The sequence below is a fragment of the Plenodomus lingam genome (genome assembly GCF_022343315.1).
Source record: "Plenodomus lingam strain CAN1 chromosome Unknown contig_19, whole genome shotgun sequence".
In the NCBI taxonomy this organism is placed as follows: Eukaryota; Fungi; Ascomycota; class Dothideomycetes; order Pleosporales; family Leptosphaeriaceae; genus Plenodomus; species Plenodomus lingam.
Window position 1 is genome coordinate 1,086,811 of NW_027093936.1, and position 17,752 is coordinate 1,104,562.

The window sequence follows — 17,752 nt, forward strand, 5'->3', positions numbered from 1 at the left end:
ATGTCTTAAGAAGGAATCTATGCGTGGCGCCTTTGGACAACCAGACAGCTTCTTGCTGATCCAAGACATGTCGATTTTCGACAGGACAATCACTGACAGCCTTTGCACAGATGCCCATTCGGGATGGCTATTCTGCTACCCATGCGATACGGACAGAAGCTCCCTGGCGCAACCGACCTGAAATTCGCGGTGTTCCCATTGTTGCTATGACGGCCAGTGCGATTCAAGGGGACAAGGAGAAGTGTGTTTCGTGTGGGATGGATGTGAGTGTTTGATATTATTTGCCTGCTCAATAGGAACATGGCGCTGAGACGTTGTAGGACTACTTGGCCAAGCCTGTCAGAGGCAAGCTGCTCGAGAAGGTAAGTCGTCCATGCGATCATCACCTGGCCCTGCATCCTTCTCCATCGATGGGTCCATGCGATAGCATCGGTAGCCATTTCTGTAGAACTGCAGGGTCTGGTGCAAACCACTCAACCTGCTAACTCTTTGAAGATGCTTGTCAAATGGGCCATTGAGGGGCGGCGAAAAAGGGCTAACATCATGCTATCCAAAAGTATAGCTGATCAACATGGCGTTGCAGTCAAGCCAACCCAAACTTCCGCAGCGAGCCTTAGTGCGAATGATCTCCCGCAATCACTAGAGACGCCCATTCCATCGCCTGAAACAACGGCGCAAGCACTGACCGCTTCACTTGACCGCCTCAACCACCACAGCGACGCGGCGTTTGCGAGGACCGCTGAGGATGAAGGCGACCGGGCTATGCGACGAATCAATGCAGAGGAAAGAGATACCAAACTACGGGACGAAAAGCTCCTATCTCTTGCAAGACCGCAGGCCATGCACCACAGCAGTTCTCAGGGGCAAGAAACGGAACCATGTATGCCATTGACGGAAGAGAACATTGAGAAGCTTGCCCACGAACAGGTTGGAGATGCCCCTGTAGCTTGAAGGACAGCATCCCGCCAACAGGCTCCTCAGCGTAGTCCAGCAGTGGCAGGGTCGAGGTGAAGAGCCCGGGTGTGCAGGTGGATGCAAGAGGGATACTGCTAGAGGCCGAGATGGTTGAAGGCAGCGCGAAGTGATTGTTGCTTGAATGGTCTGAGGACAAACAACGAGAAGGTCATGCCATGGTCTTGCTGGGCACTTGGGCCGTTCGCAGGACAAGCCAGGCGGACCGTACACTACTCGCCAACCGCGTGCCAATGATGCGGGCAAAGAGAAAAATGAAAGAACAAGGATTGGGTTACGAACTACCTGTGTATTCTCATAAAAACCAGCGTGGTGGTAAGTTTGCGAAAATGCAGCATGGTAGAATTGCAGAGCGCAAAGGCAGGGAGATTGCAGAGACTCGTAATTGGTTACGGCGGTGCGAGTATTCGCCGACCTCGAGCGCTCACAGCCTCACTTTATTGGTGCGGCGGCTGGTTGCGCGTTAGCGCACTCTTTGTGGTTTGATGCGTATCTTTGCACTAAGCAATTCACACCTCGATCTGTCCATTCTCTCTCTCGTCCTTGCCGCGACGCACCGAGAAAGGGGTGTGAGAGTATCCAAAGGTTGTGCCGAGTTGAGCATACGCAGCCCAGGTTCGACTCTTCCCCCCCCCCAACCTGGTCTGACGAGATCTCAGCACGTGGACGGTGGTTACATGGACCTTGACCGGATAGAGAGACGTAATCAAAGTCGTTGACAGCATGGCAGGCATGTTTGTTGGCAAATAGTTTGGCTGAGAGGGTTCTTCTGTAAGAAGACTACGGCCATGTCGGACGAGGGGTTGGCATCAACAACAATGCGCCCAGAGCAGTTTGGGGGGCGATTGGGGACACATGCCACAGAGTCTGTTCATCTTGTGCTGTGTGCATGTACAGTACCGATCTGGCCTACATTACAGTACTCTCTCTCCTAGACAGCCTAGGGCTACATGGGAAGTACATGGAAAATGGACATGTATACTACATGTAGATCGAAAACTTGGACGTTAGGGCTGCAGTCTGCAGAGACAGTATAAAGTTTATTCAAAGCCCAAGGTGTTGCGGGACCCATCCTGAAAACGTGGCTGCTGGCCACGAGTGCGCTGACTGTATCTCATCACGAACCTGATGCAAGTTCCGGTAGCCTTGCGCGTTCTTGTCTCTCTCTCCCCCCCCCCCTCCCCCAAAAGGACCATGACTCTTCTCCAAAGGGGAAAAGGCAAAGAACAAAAGGACATGGGCCACATGTCTCAACGCAGGCTTTGGCTTTCGCCCCGAACGAGACAGAATAGGAGAATTGATTGAGATCTACAAATCGCGAGAATGCGGCACTTTGCTGAATCAAGTCGTCGACAGCGTCTCAAAGCGGCAGTCTTGTAATTTCCCACGCTGATGTGTTGCTTGGCTGACCGTAGTCCCATCCCCCCCCCCCCCTACCGTACATGCTGTAGGTATCCACACCTCCCCAGGGCTGGGGGCAGCTAGCAGGTAGTTGGTGTACCTGTAGGTAAATTACCAGTGTGCAATCGGTGGGCGGTAAAGGTGGTCATTGTGCATTTTAGTCTCGAACGGGAGGCTTCAGGGATGATGATCCGGCCAACCAAGAAGCAAACCATGGCAAGGGTGTGTTTGTAGGGATGAATGGACGCGGAGGGATGGACGGGGCCATCTCTCAACCGACCTAAGTAGGATCTGAGGTGAACACGTGCGCACAGACTTTGGGTGGGAACATGGACATGATGCAACGAGCGGAAGCTACCCTCCATCCCTCCATCCCTCCATCCCTCCAGGCTCCCAAGCTAAACAAACCGAACTGTTGACGCTATGCACGTTGGCACTGGCAGGACGTTACATCGGCCTTGTTGCGGGGAGATGATTCCCATCGCCAGTTGCCACGGACCCTGGGCAGATGAGTTGGTGAGAATGGCGGGAGGGAAAGGAAAACCTTGCCAACGGGACTACGTACAGCATCTATGTACCGGTGTACGTACACGGTAGACTCTAAACACTTGGGTCCCGTTATTGGCGCGAGTAGCCATCTAATGCTACCTCTTGTTTCGTGGCCGGTGTCAGAAACGCACGCACGCACACTGCCCACCAGCACACAAAGCACACGACACTTGCACACCGAAACTTTTTTTTGGCCCTGTCCCCTTTGCATTCAATCCACTAAACCGAGATGCCCGTTCGAAATGTTAAAAAATGGTTGCTACCGATGTACTGGGGGCCTTGAATGGCTCTCTCTTTTTTTTTCATTTTGATATTTGAGTCGCCGACTACTGGCCATTCACGTCTTACCTGTGCTGTTCTTGTGCCTTGTCTCTCCCTCCACATTCGCGCACAACACACGCATACATACACGCGCATACTACAGATAAACACACACACACACACACACACACACATGACTTGGCGCGATTCCTCGGCCCTCCTGCTATACCCGGCCCTACTCCCTACTCGCGATGCCACCTGCTACCGTGATGGCGCTGGATCGCGGCGGAACCGCCGCGGCTGGGGTGAGCAGAAAAGGACAAGTGTTCTGCGCCGCCCCCCCCACGCGGATATAAGGGAAAAGGGACAAAAGTGCGTGCACCAGAAATCCGTATCGCACTGGTAGGGGACGTGGGCCAGTGCGAGGTTGAGAGACACTCTGGATCAATAACGACAATAATGATAATGTGCCTGAATATCACACGGTGCAGATCGATCTGTTGGACGGACCACACGCCGGGTTGGAACACGATTCGCCGTTGCCGTGTGGGGAATGGTGTGGCCATATCAGTAATCCATATGATGATCATGAGAGGGAAATGGGTTAATCACTTTCCGCCCATCACCCAACAAGGGACTGCGGAGTGGACAAACCTTTCTTTTTGGTTTTTTCCTTTTTGTGTTTTTTCCCTTCCGTCCCCCACATGTTACTCGCAGGATGTATGTATCAAAAGACCTGCATGTCACAGACCAGGTTGTGGCCGGGGATAGGGAGACACTGACTACCGTAGTGAGGACTAGAGGACCAAGACCAAGCCCTATGCAGAGTGCCCAAACTCCCTTGGCAAGCCATGAAGAGGCAGTGTGGACTTGGGGGAGGGGGCAACAACGGCTAAAGTTTGTTATGGCAGAACGCAGGGTCTGCGGTTCATCTGTGGTGGCGACCCGGTACAACACTTGGGGGGGGGGGGGCGCATACGATAATCTAAGTGTACATGCAGGCCAATGTACGCTTTGTTTGCAGACAGTGTTGACTGTTGAGTGGAGTGCATCGCGGACGGGTCCAGCAATACTAGTACAAGTGAGTAGAAAAAACAAGCAAAGACTATTGTTGGCCGGGACAGCAGTGGCAGCGTGGGGCCATCTCCTCTCCTCTTACTGTACACGAGGACTAAGTGGCTCCCAGGGTGTACATACTCTACTGTATGTAGGGCATCTTAGCGCACACTGAACAGTGACCTGGGCAGCAAGAATTTGCCTACTACCGTTACGGTACTGAGCAGATACGCAGTAGAGTAAGAGCGGCAGCGGCTTAACCAGACAACAAAACATGCCTGCGGCCTATCCGGCCCGCATCCTTAGCCGTCGAAAAGCCGTGACTGTTGACCAAAGGACGTTAGAAAGCTTCAAACTCTGATGAGGTACCTGTAGTTCCTAGCTGCTAGTTCCCCGAGCACAGTAGAGTACATGCTGTACATGGCTCAAGTGGAACCTGGCGTCCAAAGCCTCGAAACGTTTGCAGTCGGGGGGGGTTTGTTTTTCTTTGCACAAGCCAATGGCAGTGCGCACGCAAGCCTCGATGGGCACAGCCAGCGGATGGCGTTGCTCCTATCCGATGGGTTGTGCCCTGCATGACCAGACGCCTCCTTCACCATGGTTGGGTGTGAAGAGGGGGAGAGGGGGGGGGGGTAAGGGGAGGGTAAGGGGATGGAGAAGAGGGGGGCTTGGGCGCGGTGAAGGTTGCGAGGATGCAAGGCGGCCCTTTGCTCTCCAAAACATGGCCAACCAGAAGGAAGACGTGGGTGGTGTTGGTGGGGTGGGAAGAAAGGGAAGCGGTACGGCGGTGAGACAAGAGAAAAAAGCTTCGGACGGTTTCTTTGGTGCTCGCTTTTTTTTTTTCTTTCTTTTCTGCCGGCATCATTGCCACGCCGCCGTATTTGCAGCGATAAAGGACGCAATGCGGTTATTTCTTTGCCACCGGTGCATGTGTCAGGACAGGACGCAGGACGCAAAACACGGCTTTGTATAGTAGGCTGTCGACTCTTGAGTCTTGAGAGGGCGCGATGGCGGCTGAACTATGGGCCAGAATATGAAGGTACTCTTTTTTCTCTCTCTCTCTCTCTCTCTCTCTCTCTCTCTCTCCCTCTCTCCCTCTCCCATCGAGCAAAAAGGGAAGAATGAATGGGTGCTGGGTATTGCTGTAAACAAGAAGTGACCTATGGGCTCTCTCTCTCCAACCCCCAACTCCAATCCCTTGACCGCCTTTAACTGCAACACTTGACTTTTGAATGCTGCTACTATTACTATTACTACTATTACTACTACTACTACTACTATTACTGCAATGCTGGCATGCTTTCCACTGCCGTGAGGACAACCCAACAACCCAGTCCAACGGCTACCAATGGCCTTTTCCGTGCACGCGCGTCTGTGCTCCCTCCTCTCCCCTACTCTCTCTTCCTCTCTTTCCCCCCCCCCTTAAGGCACACCAGGCCATCATCCCTTTCACCCCAACCCTACCCTAACCGTCCCAAGACAAGTCCAATGACGACATTGTGAGCCAGCGCAATTCACCCACATCATTCACCACATTCCACCCCCCCTCCACCCACTTTGCACAGTCGTGGCAGCGAACCACAGAGAGCCCGGCCTTGGCCCGCATCATTTCATGCCAGCTAGCAAGCCGTCTGCGTCAACGACAGGCCGACGATACGAAGGCCTTCTGCAACAACGACGTCGACGCGCTGCCTCGCTCTGCTCACTTCAGCCGGCTCATTGGCGGACATACGGCCTCTCTCCACACCACCGCCTGCTCTTGTTTCTCACTAACATGGTACTACTCTCACTGATGCTTATGTATTGTCCATGTAGGCAGAATCGAGCACAGGTCGTTGACTCGGCCAGCTTAGCTTACCCGGCTACCTAGTAGCCATCCAACTACCTAGCTGCACATAGGATGTCTTGAAAAATGCTCAAACGACGAGGATGGCAAACGACTCGCGCCCCAACCCCTCCCCCCCTGTCTTTGACTTTTCGGCCTCATTGGAGGGAGATGGCTCGGGGCGGAATGTTCGTCGCACGCAGTTGGCCTTGCGGTGGTAACATCAACAGTACCCAGAGTACTACTGTATCAGTGTGTTATCTACATACATAAACCCACCCAGGGTTGGTAGAGTAGGGTAGGGTATCTATTGCACTATGGTAGCCTCAGCGCCTCGTGACCTGCCCGCCATCTGGCTAAGCTGCGCGCATGGCCAAAAGCAATATGGACGGCGATCAAACGCTTGCTCAGTGCTTAGCCCGTCCACGGTGGGGCATTGCAAAAGCGCCCGAGATGTGAAATGAAGTCCCCTGAAGTGTGCTTGCGCTGCTGTGCTGTGCTGCCTGTGCGCACAAGTGGCAGTGGACGACAGTGGACGAACAGTGGAGTCGACCACACACACACCCACACCCACACCCACACTTGCACGCAGGCTGGACATTGGACGGAGAGAGTCAGTGGAGAGGGGACAGCGGAAGCAGCGCTAAACAAGGAGGGCCCTGGGAGGAGAGAGGAGTGGCCATGCCTCAGACGTCGACCACTTCAGACCTCCCTTGCTCCCCTCCACTCACCACGCGACGTGGAGACTGAGCCCTGGAGGGTAGAGCCCTGGAGGGAGAAGCCCTGTTACGGTAAAGAGAGTTCAGGCTCAGGCTCAGGCTCTTTGGAAGAGGAGAAAGAGGGCTTTTGCGGTCCGATTACCGCGTGAGAGCGTCTCTCCGGTCGGTTCCCGGTGCGGTGCGCTACCAGTCGACGATGGCATAGGCTCTTCTTCGGTCCCTCTCGTGGCCTCGTCGCGTGCTGCGCAACCACTTGTCGCAGGCCACTGTCCACAGAGTCGACACTGCTTCCACACTGACATCAGCGCCAGCAGTGAATGGGTAGGGGTTGGGCCATTGCCAGAACAAGGCCAGGCTGAGCCCACACAGGGCCGGCACACCCGCCAGCGGTCTGCGCAAAGGAGCCAGAGGCCTTTCCACGCAACTGGCTAGCTTGTGCCTGTGTCGCCCAATCCGGCAGCATGCGATTTTGTGGGTGAATGGCCTATTCCCCTTCAAGCCCCCTGGTCCACCCTGGGCCTGGTGGCTTGCATGGCGGCAGGCCAAAACACCAGGGCCAAAGCCATCCCGCGCCTGACGCCTGCTGATTCGCGTGCGGCGTACTTCGACTGGGTGTGGTTGTATAGTAGGGTTAGGGTATGTACATACTACCGTACCTACTCTAGGTTGGTACGGACGTAGGTACGTACCATGCCTGTACATGTTACATGTACATTTACCATCTCGAGACTGAGAATAGAGCATGTAGAGAGGCGGTGATGCTTGTGCGGTCAGTGACTTGAGATGACTGAAACCTGACTTGACTTGACTGAATGGCTGAAAGACTGACTACTACTACTACTACTATTACTACTACTACTACTACTACTACTACTACTACTACTACTACTACTACTACTACTACTACTACTACTACTACTACTACTAACTACTACTACTACTACTAACTACTACTACTACTACTACGTACCGGTGACTGCGCTGCTAGCATAGTGGTCACGGCTTGGGGCAAAGTGGGCACTGGGCACTGTCTTGTGGACTGGCGAGCGCACCGGGCTCTCACGGCTGTGAAAGCTGCCGACGATAGCGCACAGCAAACAGCGGTAGAGGCTTGCGCCAACCCTCCCTGGTGTTGAGGCCAGTTGTGGGTAGACTCTGTCCGCTTGGGGAGCACCAGCAGCCAGCAGCCAGCAGAGCACCACGCACGGCTTGGACGACAATTTACTCATGGCCCGCCGCGCACTGTTCTCCCCACACGCGCAAAAGCAGCCCTCCACGGTGTGCTCTAGTGGCGCATGAACCCTGTGCTGCACCGACGTAGTGTGGCCGGGGTGGGAGGGGAGGGATGGATGGATGGATCATGGAGGGAGGGAGGGGCCCTGCACTGCTCTCTTCCCAGCCTTGGCTGCCAGCCTATGATGCCACACACAGAACAGAGAGAGAGAGAGTGTGTGTGGTGTGTGTGAGTGAAAGAGCGAGAGAGAAAGAGAGGAGTTCCTGTGAGCCCAAGAACATCCCGTCGACGTACGTACGTAGACGCCTTTCATCCAACCGGAAATTTATCAACCAGCTGTATCCCCTTCGGTTGTAGCTTCTTTTTATCTCTCTTCTCTCTCTCTCTCTCTCAACCTCCTCTCTAACTACCTACTGATCTACATCCATCCACCCTCCATCCTTCATCCTCCTATTCACCTGCTCTCCATATCCCAGCCTGTGTATACATCATAGTGGCTCTCTATAGTACCTACTATACCTACTATACCTACTTGCTTAAGCTGGCCTCAATTCGAAACCATCTTTTAACCAGCCGCACTGCTTCCTCAGCCTACACGGCCATCCTCACTTGAATCGCCCTGGGGCTGCCGTCAGATCATTGCCGCTTTGCTCTTGGTCTGCCGCGTGCAAGCGAATAACGTTGGCCGACATTGACCACCACGACACGCAACCCAGCCGCTCACGGGTCCCTCCCTGCACCCGCTCGACAGAGGAGCTTCTCCACACTGCTGTCCTGCACTTGAAACGCTCGAGCGCCTGCCACTCCGTCACTGGTGTCCGCGCTGCCCTACACCTCATTTCGCTGGTTCATCGCCACGGCTCCTGGCTTAGTACACCTGAACAGATCGGCATACCTCGACGACTATCCTTGCTCGACTTGGTCTACCATACGACGGGTGTCCCCAGTGTCAGACTCAAGTTCATAAGCTCGCAGATCCCACCGCTGCGTACCTGTGATCGACTGTTCTCCACGTTTTCGACCCTCGAACTATCTGTTTCAATCCTCCGATCTGCCTCTATAGTGTGTCCGCCTGTGTCACATCTCTCTCTTCCTTTGTTCCTCTGCAACCTCAACCCCGTCACCCCCCGCCGCCCCCTCCCCCTCCCTCACCCAATCCCACACCACCATACCTCCACCACAATGGCAATGGCCGTCGACAATCGTCAACAGTCCCAGCTCAACGGTCTGGGCTACGAACACATGCGCTATCCAGCACCAGCACCACACTTCACCAACCCATGGGTATCCGCCGCACCCCCGCAACAGCAAATGTACTCGACCTCAGTCTCGCCCGCCGTCTCTGCTGGACTCGAGCAAAGGCCTACGAGCATTGCCATTCCCTACCATGGCATACCCATCACAGCCCCTCCCATGGGACAAGGTATTATTCTCCCGGATGGCAACTTCGCGACCACAAACTTACTCGATGCTTCTCAAGATCTCCTGTCGCGAAGTTATGGTTATGCCTCGTCCGCGTCTCCCAACAACCAAACGTATGCCCCCACATCGGCTCCCTACACTCAGGTGGAATATGGCACGGCAGAGAGCAGCCAATACGCATACCAGCAGGATGCCTCTCGCCGGTCTTCACATTCGTCAGTCCCCTCCTTTGCATTCTGTGAATCCACGGATTCACAGAGGCAACGCCAAAGTGCACTAGTTGACTTTTGCAGAATGAACGCACAGCCACCCCGCACCAGTTTTAGCGACGCCCTGGATGCCAGTCGCGGCATGGTCTCCCTCAGCCAATCTGACATCACCCCAAGAAACATCTACGGCTCCCACGGCACCAGCCGCAGCTCGACCGATTCGTATGGCTTCCCGTCGACACATTCCGCACACTCGTCGATATCCTCGGCCAGCTATGGTGCGAATGGCTACTACGCTGGAGACGGCTCCGTGACCGACTACAGCTCCGCCTCCGAGTCCGTCGACTTGGCCAGCTCGCGAACCCTTCCCCGCCCAAACGCATTGCTGGGCGCAAGCATGCCTCCGGCCCCGCAATCCATGATGGGCCAGTTCAGCTCCAAGGTTTCGTCGAGCTCGCAGAAGAAGCACAAGTGCAAGATTTGCGACAAGAGGTTCACCCGCCCAAGTTCGTTGCAAACGCACATGTACAGCCACACTGGAGAGAAGCGTAAGTCTAATTCTACGAGTGAACCCCAAAAAACGGGAGGTTCAATGATTCTAACATGGACAATAGCATTTGCGTGCGAAGTGGATGGCTGTGGACGTCATTTCTCTGTTGTCTCCAACCTAAGGAGACACCGAAAAGTGCACAAGAACGATGGCGGCATGGACCATCCTTCGCCCGAGGAGGCTTGATGAGCGAAAAATTCCTGGTGATGCACGGCTCGATCCCATAGCAGCCATTTGGTTGCTTCGCACACTCGAACGCACACACACACACACACACACACACACACACACACGTTCTCGGGACCAGCAGGCACAATCATCAGTCTTCTGGCGTTTTCAGAGAGCAACATTTCAGGTCGGCACATTTAGACGGGGTCCTGTCACGCACGGCAGGACGGGACGAATTTTCTTCTATCCATCGCTGAATCACTGCACCCCCCACGGCTTCTTTGCGATACCAATACCCGACCACCCACCGCACGAGGGTGTCGTCATGGCGTTCCACGGCGTTTTTCACTTTTCTTTTTCCCCATCACTTTTTCCCCTACATTTTTACGAGTACCCCCTTGTTTCTCATGAGCGAAACACCCTACTGTCATCGTTACTGGTTGTACCAACACGCGCGCCTATATCGCACCGAGACTCGTCTTTCTGTCTCGGTGCGCCTACTTTGTAATCCCTGTCTCCCGACCTCGGTCGCTCGAACAAACAACTTGGCCCCGGTCCTTGTTTTTGTCGTCATGGAGCATCCTCATTCGCTTATACCCTTATAATCTTATAGACTCTCACTTAGCCCACCCGCCCCGCGAGCGAAGAGCGAACTCGGGTGTTTGGTCCTCGGGGGCGGGCTTGCATGACGTTGTACAGTAATTCAGAAGGCGTGCATGAAACGCCCTCGCATTATATATTTTTTTTGGCTTTGCTTTCCCCCCCCCTTCCCCTCCAATGGCAAAATAAGTTGGCAGGGTTATGTGTGGTGGCAATCCAACTATACTACTACTACCTACTTCTGGTGTCGGAAAGTACGCCTGCAATGGAGCGAAATGACGCAACATTCCTGCTAGAGGAATGCGACCAGAAATCATAGACCCTTGTTTATATACGCATCTGCTGGTTTCTCACCCCCCTTTCCCCTTTGGGTCATCGTTGTTGTTTTTGGATTTGCTCGCCTCGACCGTTTAACCGCGTCTGACAGGACAGAGTTTGGGCCCGCAGGTACTAGAGTAACGGGGACGACGTATCGAGAGGACCCAGCCTATGATTGATTCGATCGACCGGCCGCTCAGCTTTGCAACCGTCCCCATTTTGGACCCCTCGCTCTCTCTCTCTCTCTCTCTCTCCCGGACATGCGGTGGGGTTGGGGGAAGGGCCTGCTTGGTTCCTTGGTCCGACAGAGCAAGTTGCGACAAAAGTGTGGTCACCCAGCGTCTCCCAAGTCTCCGTCATGCCATCATTGGCGTTCCGCAAGGCCTGCGCTTACTTGCAGGGGCTTGTTCGCCTGCAAAAGACCCGGGCCTTGGCTTACATCATCGTGCGTCGGCTGCTGACTAGCGTCGTCCTGGACCCTGACGCACCGGCACCGCACCCACTCCACTCCCTTTCCTTCTCTCTCTTTCTCTCTCTTCTCTCCACTCCACTCTTCACCCTTGAAGCTGACTACGACAACGACGAGTGGGATGCCCTTGTCTGACTGACTGACTGACTGACTGACTGACTGACCGACCGACTGACTGACTGACCGTCTGACTGTCTGGTTGTCCTGCCCGGTAGCCACTTTGCGGCCGCTTGGGGGGCTACCCATCGTAACTTACCGTACCTACCAGCTATCTCAGCCACACGAAACGAAGAAACCTCGGTCTGTTTCCTCCGCCGCCGCCGCTGCTTTTGGTTCCCTTACCCTTTTCCCCTCCCGAAGCTGTGTTTTAGAAGTCTGAAAAAAAAAATGGACCTTGTCGCATAGACATTGGTCATACGCACAGCTGGCAGAAAAGCAAATCTCGTGCATGTAACTTGACGAGTTCGAGATGCAGTCGGCTTTCTTTCTCTGTGCGGCCAAGGCCGCAAAAGCGGTCTGTTCCCTCGCAACGACGACGACGAAAGACAACGACGACCTTTGTCCGCCTGCCCCCCACCCCTCCTTTCCCCCCTCAACCAAATCTCCCGGGTTTGTGTCAGCGTATCATCCGTCCAATCAGCGCGCTTGCTTTGTGGGCCTCTTGTGCTGTAGTCCTGTACTTTGGCGGCGGGGCTTCTTGTAATCGGCCCGATGGGAAGTATCGCGCGATCTTGATCGTGAGGGTATCGTAGTGCGTGGGACCGTGGGTAAACTTGACCGTTTGTTTTCTTTTGGGAGGTGCTTGCTCGAGGTAGAGGATGGGAGTGGGTTGGGATGGATTGAAGTGGTTTGGGATGATACATAGGGGGGGGCGCAGAGAATGTTCACGGAGCAACTATGTACAGTATATGCGTATGTGAAACACAGGGCTTCGTAGGGAAATAATGCATCATGTGTTTGTCCTTCTTTCTCTCTTCTTCTCCAAGATGCGACTAGGAAAATCCATTGTTATTTTGAATAGAGAAAGAAGAACGAAGAAACCCAAAAGAAAATCACCAAAAAAATTGCAACCATAACCTTCCCTCATGAACCCGGTATCGCTGAACAAAAAGCAGACCCCAGCGAATCAAACAAATCCACCGTCTTGTCTTTTTTTCCCTCCGTTCATCTACAGTAGGCCAAGAGGACAAGACTGTCCATTCTGGATCGTACCGATTCTCCCCACGCTCCCCTACCTTTCACCCACCCATCCACCCATCTCCAAGTAACAAGCACACCCACATCCCCACAGCCTACACCCCATCTACACACCAGCCAAAAGGTTAACCCTCTAGCCTGTACCAACCAACACACCAGGGGAAACCCCCTAGACCTAGAATCTGCGTTTCGTGGTGTCCCTGGTTCGGGTAGGGAGTCGCAGTATGGTACTATCATAGGTATGTTGGGCTTGTTGGGCAGGACAGGGCATGGCAGGACAGGGCATGGCAGGACATGGGTCTTGAGCGCGCGTTGGAGGGATCGCGAGGTTTTGCCATTGGGAATTGGGGAGCTTGGCTCGTGGGCAGGGTTAGGTTGGGCGAGGTTGGTGGATGGGTATGCGTGATTCAGCCATGTACTTGTACACTCTCGTAGGGGATGGGTAGGATCCATCGCAATATTCACTGATGAGGTACTGGCACGGCTGTGGATCGTGGCGTACAGTCAAGGATATCTACCTACTCGACCGGGTACCGGACACGTACTTGTAGGTTTGTGCGATTGAACAGGTCCACAGTCGCCGGCGCTCGCTGCTTTCAGGCTTCGAATGCTATGCGGAGGAAAAGCAGGTGTGGCTGGATGCGGTGTCGCTGGTATTGCCGCATTCATGGTAGTGTGGTATGTGGTGTGTACTATACGATGTGTACGTGTGTATGTATGTATGATGGTACACATGTCCATGTGTACAATCGTAGATAGACTGGGTGAGGCGAGGGGGGGGGCTCCCTTTCCCCTAACGTAATGTTATGTTATGCCCGCTGCAACTGGCGTTGGGCTGGCTTGCAGCTAGTTGGAGGGTGCGGCTGAGGTGGTGTGGGAGAGGGAGACGGGAGGTTACTACTTACTAGTTTGTCGGCTTGATGGGGAGAGAGGGGTTTGGAGGATGGGTGTGGTCATCATGGCGGGTACGGTACCGTGTGTCTAGCTGCGGTGTCTTGTTTGACAAACTGTCCATGATCAAGCTAGGCAATTCCAAGGGACAAGTCTCTCTAGATCTTTGTTTCTTCTCTTCTTTTTCCTCTCTTCCTTTCCGGTTGAATCTGTTGGGTGTTGCACTGTAATTGCACCCGGTATGCGGTGCATTCTTCCACACATGTGCCAATTCGTCCCATCCCGATTCTATTTCCAACAACCCAATCCAAGCATCAATTCAAGGTTGAAAGAGTGCATGTAAGATATCATGCTATACCTACCTTTTTCTTTCAGAGAAAGGTCATGAGTTCGGTGTATTAGTCTCACAGTATGGTGGTATTCGTCCGCCAGTAGTTTTTGTTGTTCTTAATAAAAGCCAAGTACTCAGGCATCACCTCTACGTGAGATTCAATATAACAACAATCATCTGCATAAATGGTAGAACAAGTAAGACTTGTCCAGGTCTCAAGCGAGTATGATATGCATAGTGTATAGAGCGAATGTTCTGGTCGTGCATTACAGTACACTACATTGCCATGATGTAATTGATGTCGGTATACTCTTTGCTATTTTCCTTTCCATCCGTGTGGCCTGCGGCTGGTCGACTGATTGATTGTTTGAGAAATGGCATCATCGCACAGCATCGCACAGCATCCCATAGCAAAACAAGAGGCGTGAAAGTGCAAAGTCAATCTACTCCTACACACTGCATACAACATGCATCTTGACTTGATCCTCGCCCTGGCCTCCCTGCTTCACCTCCTCCAACCAACCCAACCCAAGCGGCAAGCGCAGTGTGACTTATTCATCTCCACTTGCATCTGCAAAGGGAAACGCCCAGTTCCGTGATGCATTGCATGCGTCGAGATGAAAAACATTGCGCCGTGGCGTGCAGGTGGATAAGTGGGCGGGGGGGGGGGGGGTGTGGTACGCACGCGTGGCGCATGCAGGCATCGTCACGATACATGCGTGCTGCCAAAGGAGCGGGTACATGTGTAGTAACAGTACGTACGTACACAGTACTCGGATACCCCGCGAAGGTGAATGCACGATCCGATCTTTGGCTTTTCCAGTGGTTTCAGAAAGGCATGACATGGGGCAGGCCTGCATGGTTTTGTGAGGCGGGCGGGGAAGGGGAGGGGGTGCGACCAGGTCTTACGCTAAAGCCATGCCTGTTCCCACAATCTTCCCTGGTCGGCACAAGACACAGCCAGCTGAAGTGAGCCAGGCAGGCCAGTTAACTTCTTCTTCTTCTTCTTCTTCTTTTTTTGGCTTTGCAACGCGCGTTGCTGGCACGGATCCCATGCTCATGGACCGCTTCACCGCCATGTCCCCGAACCTTACTATTTTGAGGATTTGGTGTTCGGTGGGTCCTTTGCTTTGCTTGCGTCTCAGGTCTCCAAAGGACGCGTACTTGCAAGGGTGTCGTTCCAAACACCAAGATCAATGCCTACCGCACTGCCACGGGTTTGTCTCACATCTCCTTTGTCTCGGATGTTACGGGCAAATGTCGAATATTTGTCATGACACTTTTTTTTTGGGGGGGGGGGATGTGGTGGGGAGGGCTATCACTTCAATCTCGTCCGTAGGAGATTTTCTGACGTTTGGATTTGCTACTGTCCTCGTCGTCGTCTTCAGCAGTCGTCTTCTTCTTCTTGCTCCCACCACCCATCTTATTACCATTGGACGTCGGCTGGCTATTCTCGCGCGTGGGAAAAGATGAGGTCGGTGTGGCTGCATGGGAGGGAGTGGTCGCGGGAGTGGAGGCTTCCTATTATTTCAAAGTCAGTACATGATGGGCTTGCATCTTGGAGGGCTGCACTCTGATCTGTCGTTGTGCCAGCCGTGGTGTGAACGTACCCTGAGGAAGCTGGCTGAGCTTCGGCTGAAGATCCTGTCTGCATCGCTGATGACGGCCTTCCGCCTGGTCGCATTGCTGGCTCCGCCGGCCGTGGTCGTGGTGGCGGCGCCCTTTATGTAGTTGTCGAAGCCCTTGATGATGTTTCCGGCGCTCGTCTCCTCCAGATAGGCCGTCTCCATGCGGTTGATCGAGTCCTCAATCTGGTGCTGCGCCAGGAATGAGCACAAGGCACAAGGCGCGTCGCATGGCTGTACTCACCAGCTGAGCGTCAATGCCGCGCTTCTTGTTCAACGACTCGCGCAAATCGCGTCGTATCTTCTCGTAGTATGGCATCCCGCGCGAGCCATCTGCGCCGGTGTTGGCAGAGCTCCCCGGGGGCGCATTCTCGGTCATGTTGAATGTGTGTATTGGTGTGTTTGTGTGCTTATGCGTGATAGGAAAACAAGGAGATTGGTGTGAATCTGGTCTTTGTAGAGCGGACGTGGTTGTTTGCTGGCGCGGTTGCACAATTGGACGGTTGCGGCTCCCTCAAGCCTCCCATCGTTCAGAAGGTCGAAGGTGGACGCGGAGACTAGTTAGCGCGCGTCTTCACGCTCGGACCTCGTCATTGCAAACCACACGACAACTTCAGTGCACACATCAAAACCGCCAACAAACACTCACACACGCACACCACCTCCTTCACCCGTGATAACAACCCCATCACTGTCGCCTGACTCGTCCCAACACACACAACCATCCACAACGCCGACATCGCCCCCACGCGACCCATCTGCGCAGCCAGCTCGGCACCACCATCATCAACATGGCCATGGACGCCAAAGAGATCGAACTGCGCGGCAAGGCGATTGGCAAGGCCGTCGCGGAGAACGAACCCAGTGCCAACATCCTCAACCTACTCAACGGCCTCAAGACTGGTGTCGACGCGACCGAGGATTTACTGCGCTCAACACGGATCGGTGTCACTATCAACCGCCTGCGAACCCACAAAGACCCGGCCGTGCAAAGGCTAGCTACCGAGCTGGTATCAAAATGGAGGGATCAAGTCAAGAAGCAACCCAAGAAGGGCACCCCCGCAAAGACGGCAGCCAACAGCGGCGCATCCGCATCTCCGGCTCCTCCACCATCAGGCACCGCATCGCCTGCTCCCGCAGCGGCTAAGAAGAAGCACGATGTGCCCGCAGACAAGCGCAACCACAGGACCGACAAGGTCAAGTACCAAGTCACTGGCAACGACTCACGAGACGCCTGTGTAAAGCTCATGTACGACGGTCTGGCGTTTATGAGTGAAGCCAGTAGGTCAACCGCAGCGCACACTACTCACCCAGCTCGCTAACCCAGCACAGTGCCCGATGAGATCCTCGTCATAGCCAAGCAAGTCGAAGCAGCTGCCTACACCAACGCCGGCTCCATCAACGACGCCTACAAGGCCAAGATGCGCTCCCTCTTCCAAAACCTAAAGAACAAGACCAACCCCCAACTCCGCAAGCGCGTCTTCAGCGGCGACATCTCGGCCAAGCGCTTCGTCGTCATGACGCACGATGAAATGAAGTCGGACGAGCGCCGCGCAGAAGACAAGATTCTCGAGCAGGAAAATATCAACCAGGCCATGGTCGCCCAGGTGGAAAAGGCAATCTCAAAGGAATTTCAGTGCGGCAAGTGCAAGCAGAAGATGGTCTCGTACAGCCAGGCGCAGACGAGGAGTGCCGATGAGCCGATGACGACGTTTTGCGAGTGCATGAATTGCGGGAATCGGTGGAAGTTTTCATGAGAGAGAGAGGGAGAGAGAGGGAGAGAGAGATGGGTATCGTGATACGTCATGTACAGACTGCAAAGTCTACTTGACAATACACACGATTTCATCTTTTATTTATTTCTTGATTGAAGAAAGTTGATGCGAGCGGGTGCGCAAGGCGTTTTCTCCCCCCCGGACAGAGGGTGGTTGGTGGTGGGAGTGTTTTCTCTACGC

At 54.1% G+C, this 17,752-nt stretch overlaps 7 protein-coding genes across 7 annotated transcripts; 3 read left to right on the top strand and 4 right to left on the bottom strand.

The window, feature by feature from the left end:
• Window positions 1-543: 543 nt before the first annotated feature.
• On the top strand, window positions 544-951 carry IAQ61_004389 (uncharacterized protein; the record flags this gene model as incomplete). Its single annotated transcript, XM_066096327.1, has 2 exons — window positions 544-556; window positions 644-951. 2 exons carry the CDS (start codon window positions 544-546, stop codon window positions 949-951), a joined length of 321 nt encoding a protein of 106 aa, XP_065953645.1.
• Window positions 952-1,481: 530 nt separating this feature from the next.
• Window positions 1,482-1,706, bottom strand: IAQ61_004390 (uncharacterized protein; the record flags this gene model as incomplete). The annotated part of the gene is made up of 1 exon (XM_003838991.2): window positions 1,482-1,706. One exon carries the CDS (start codon window positions 1,704-1,706, stop codon window positions 1,482-1,484), a length of 225 nt encoding a protein of 74 aa, XP_003839039.2.
• Window positions 1,707-9,199: 7,493 nt separating this feature from the next.
• Window positions 9,200-10,384, top strand: IAQ61_004391 (uncharacterized protein; the record flags this gene model as incomplete). Its single annotated transcript, XM_066096328.1, has 4 exons — window positions 9,200-9,440; window positions 9,498-9,654; window positions 9,733-10,196; window positions 10,263-10,384. The coding sequence occupies 4 exons, from the start codon at window positions 9,200-9,202 to the stop codon at window positions 10,382-10,384; spliced, it is 984 nt and encodes a 327-aa protein (XP_065953646.1).
• A 1,264-nt stretch (window positions 10,385-11,648) lies between these two features.
• Window positions 11,649-11,999, bottom strand: IAQ61_004392 (uncharacterized protein; the record flags this gene model as incomplete). The annotated part of the gene is made up of 1 exon (XM_066096329.1): window positions 11,649-11,999. The coding sequence occupies one exon, from the start codon at window positions 11,997-11,999 to the stop codon at window positions 11,649-11,651; it is 351 nt and encodes a 116-aa protein (XP_065953647.1).
• Window positions 12,000-13,075: 1,076 nt separating this feature from the next.
• On the bottom strand, window positions 13,076-13,642 carry IAQ61_004393 (uncharacterized protein; the record flags this gene model as incomplete). The annotated part of the gene is made up of 2 exons (XM_003838997.2): window positions 13,473-13,642; window positions 13,076-13,180 (listed from the first exon to the last, which is right to left on the bottom strand). The coding sequence occupies exons 1-2, from the start codon at window positions 13,617-13,619 to the stop codon at window positions 13,076-13,078; spliced, it is 252 nt and encodes an 83-aa protein (XP_003839045.2). The 5' UTR covers window positions 13,620-13,642.
• A 1,822-nt stretch (window positions 13,643-15,464) lies between these two features.
• Window positions 15,465-16,346, bottom strand: IAQ61_004394 (uncharacterized protein). The gene is made up of 3 exons (XM_003838999.2): window positions 16,042-16,346; window positions 15,783-15,989; window positions 15,465-15,693 (listed from the first exon to the last, which is right to left on the bottom strand). Exons 1-3 carry the CDS (start codon window positions 16,174-16,176, stop codon window positions 15,496-15,498), a joined length of 540 nt encoding a protein of 179 aa, XP_003839047.1. The 5' UTR covers window positions 16,177-16,346; the 3' UTR covers window positions 15,465-15,495.
• Window positions 16,347-16,588: 242 nt separating this feature from the next.
• IAQ61_004395 (uncharacterized protein) lies at window positions 16,589-17,554 on the top strand (the record flags this gene model as incomplete). The annotated part of the gene is made up of 2 exons (XM_003839000.1): window positions 16,589-17,078; window positions 17,130-17,554. The coding sequence occupies 2 exons, from the start codon at window positions 16,589-16,591 to the stop codon at window positions 17,552-17,554; spliced, it is 915 nt and encodes a 304-aa protein (XP_003839048.1).
• Window positions 17,555-17,752: the final 198 nt, after the last annotated feature.

Coding starts and splice junctions, on each gene's coding strand:
- IAQ61_004394 (XM_003838999.2), bottom strand. CDS start 16,176: ATGACCGAGAATGCGCCCCCGGGGAGCTCTGCCAACACCGGCGCAGAT. Junction 15,990..16,041: donor GCGGCATTGACGCTCAGCTG/GTGAGTACAGCC, acceptor TTCCTGGCGCAG/CACCAGATTGAGGACTCGAT. Junction 15,694..15,782: donor GCTCAGCCAGCTTCCTCAGG/GTACGTTCACAC, acceptor TTGAAATAATAG/GAAGCCTCCACTCCCGCGAC.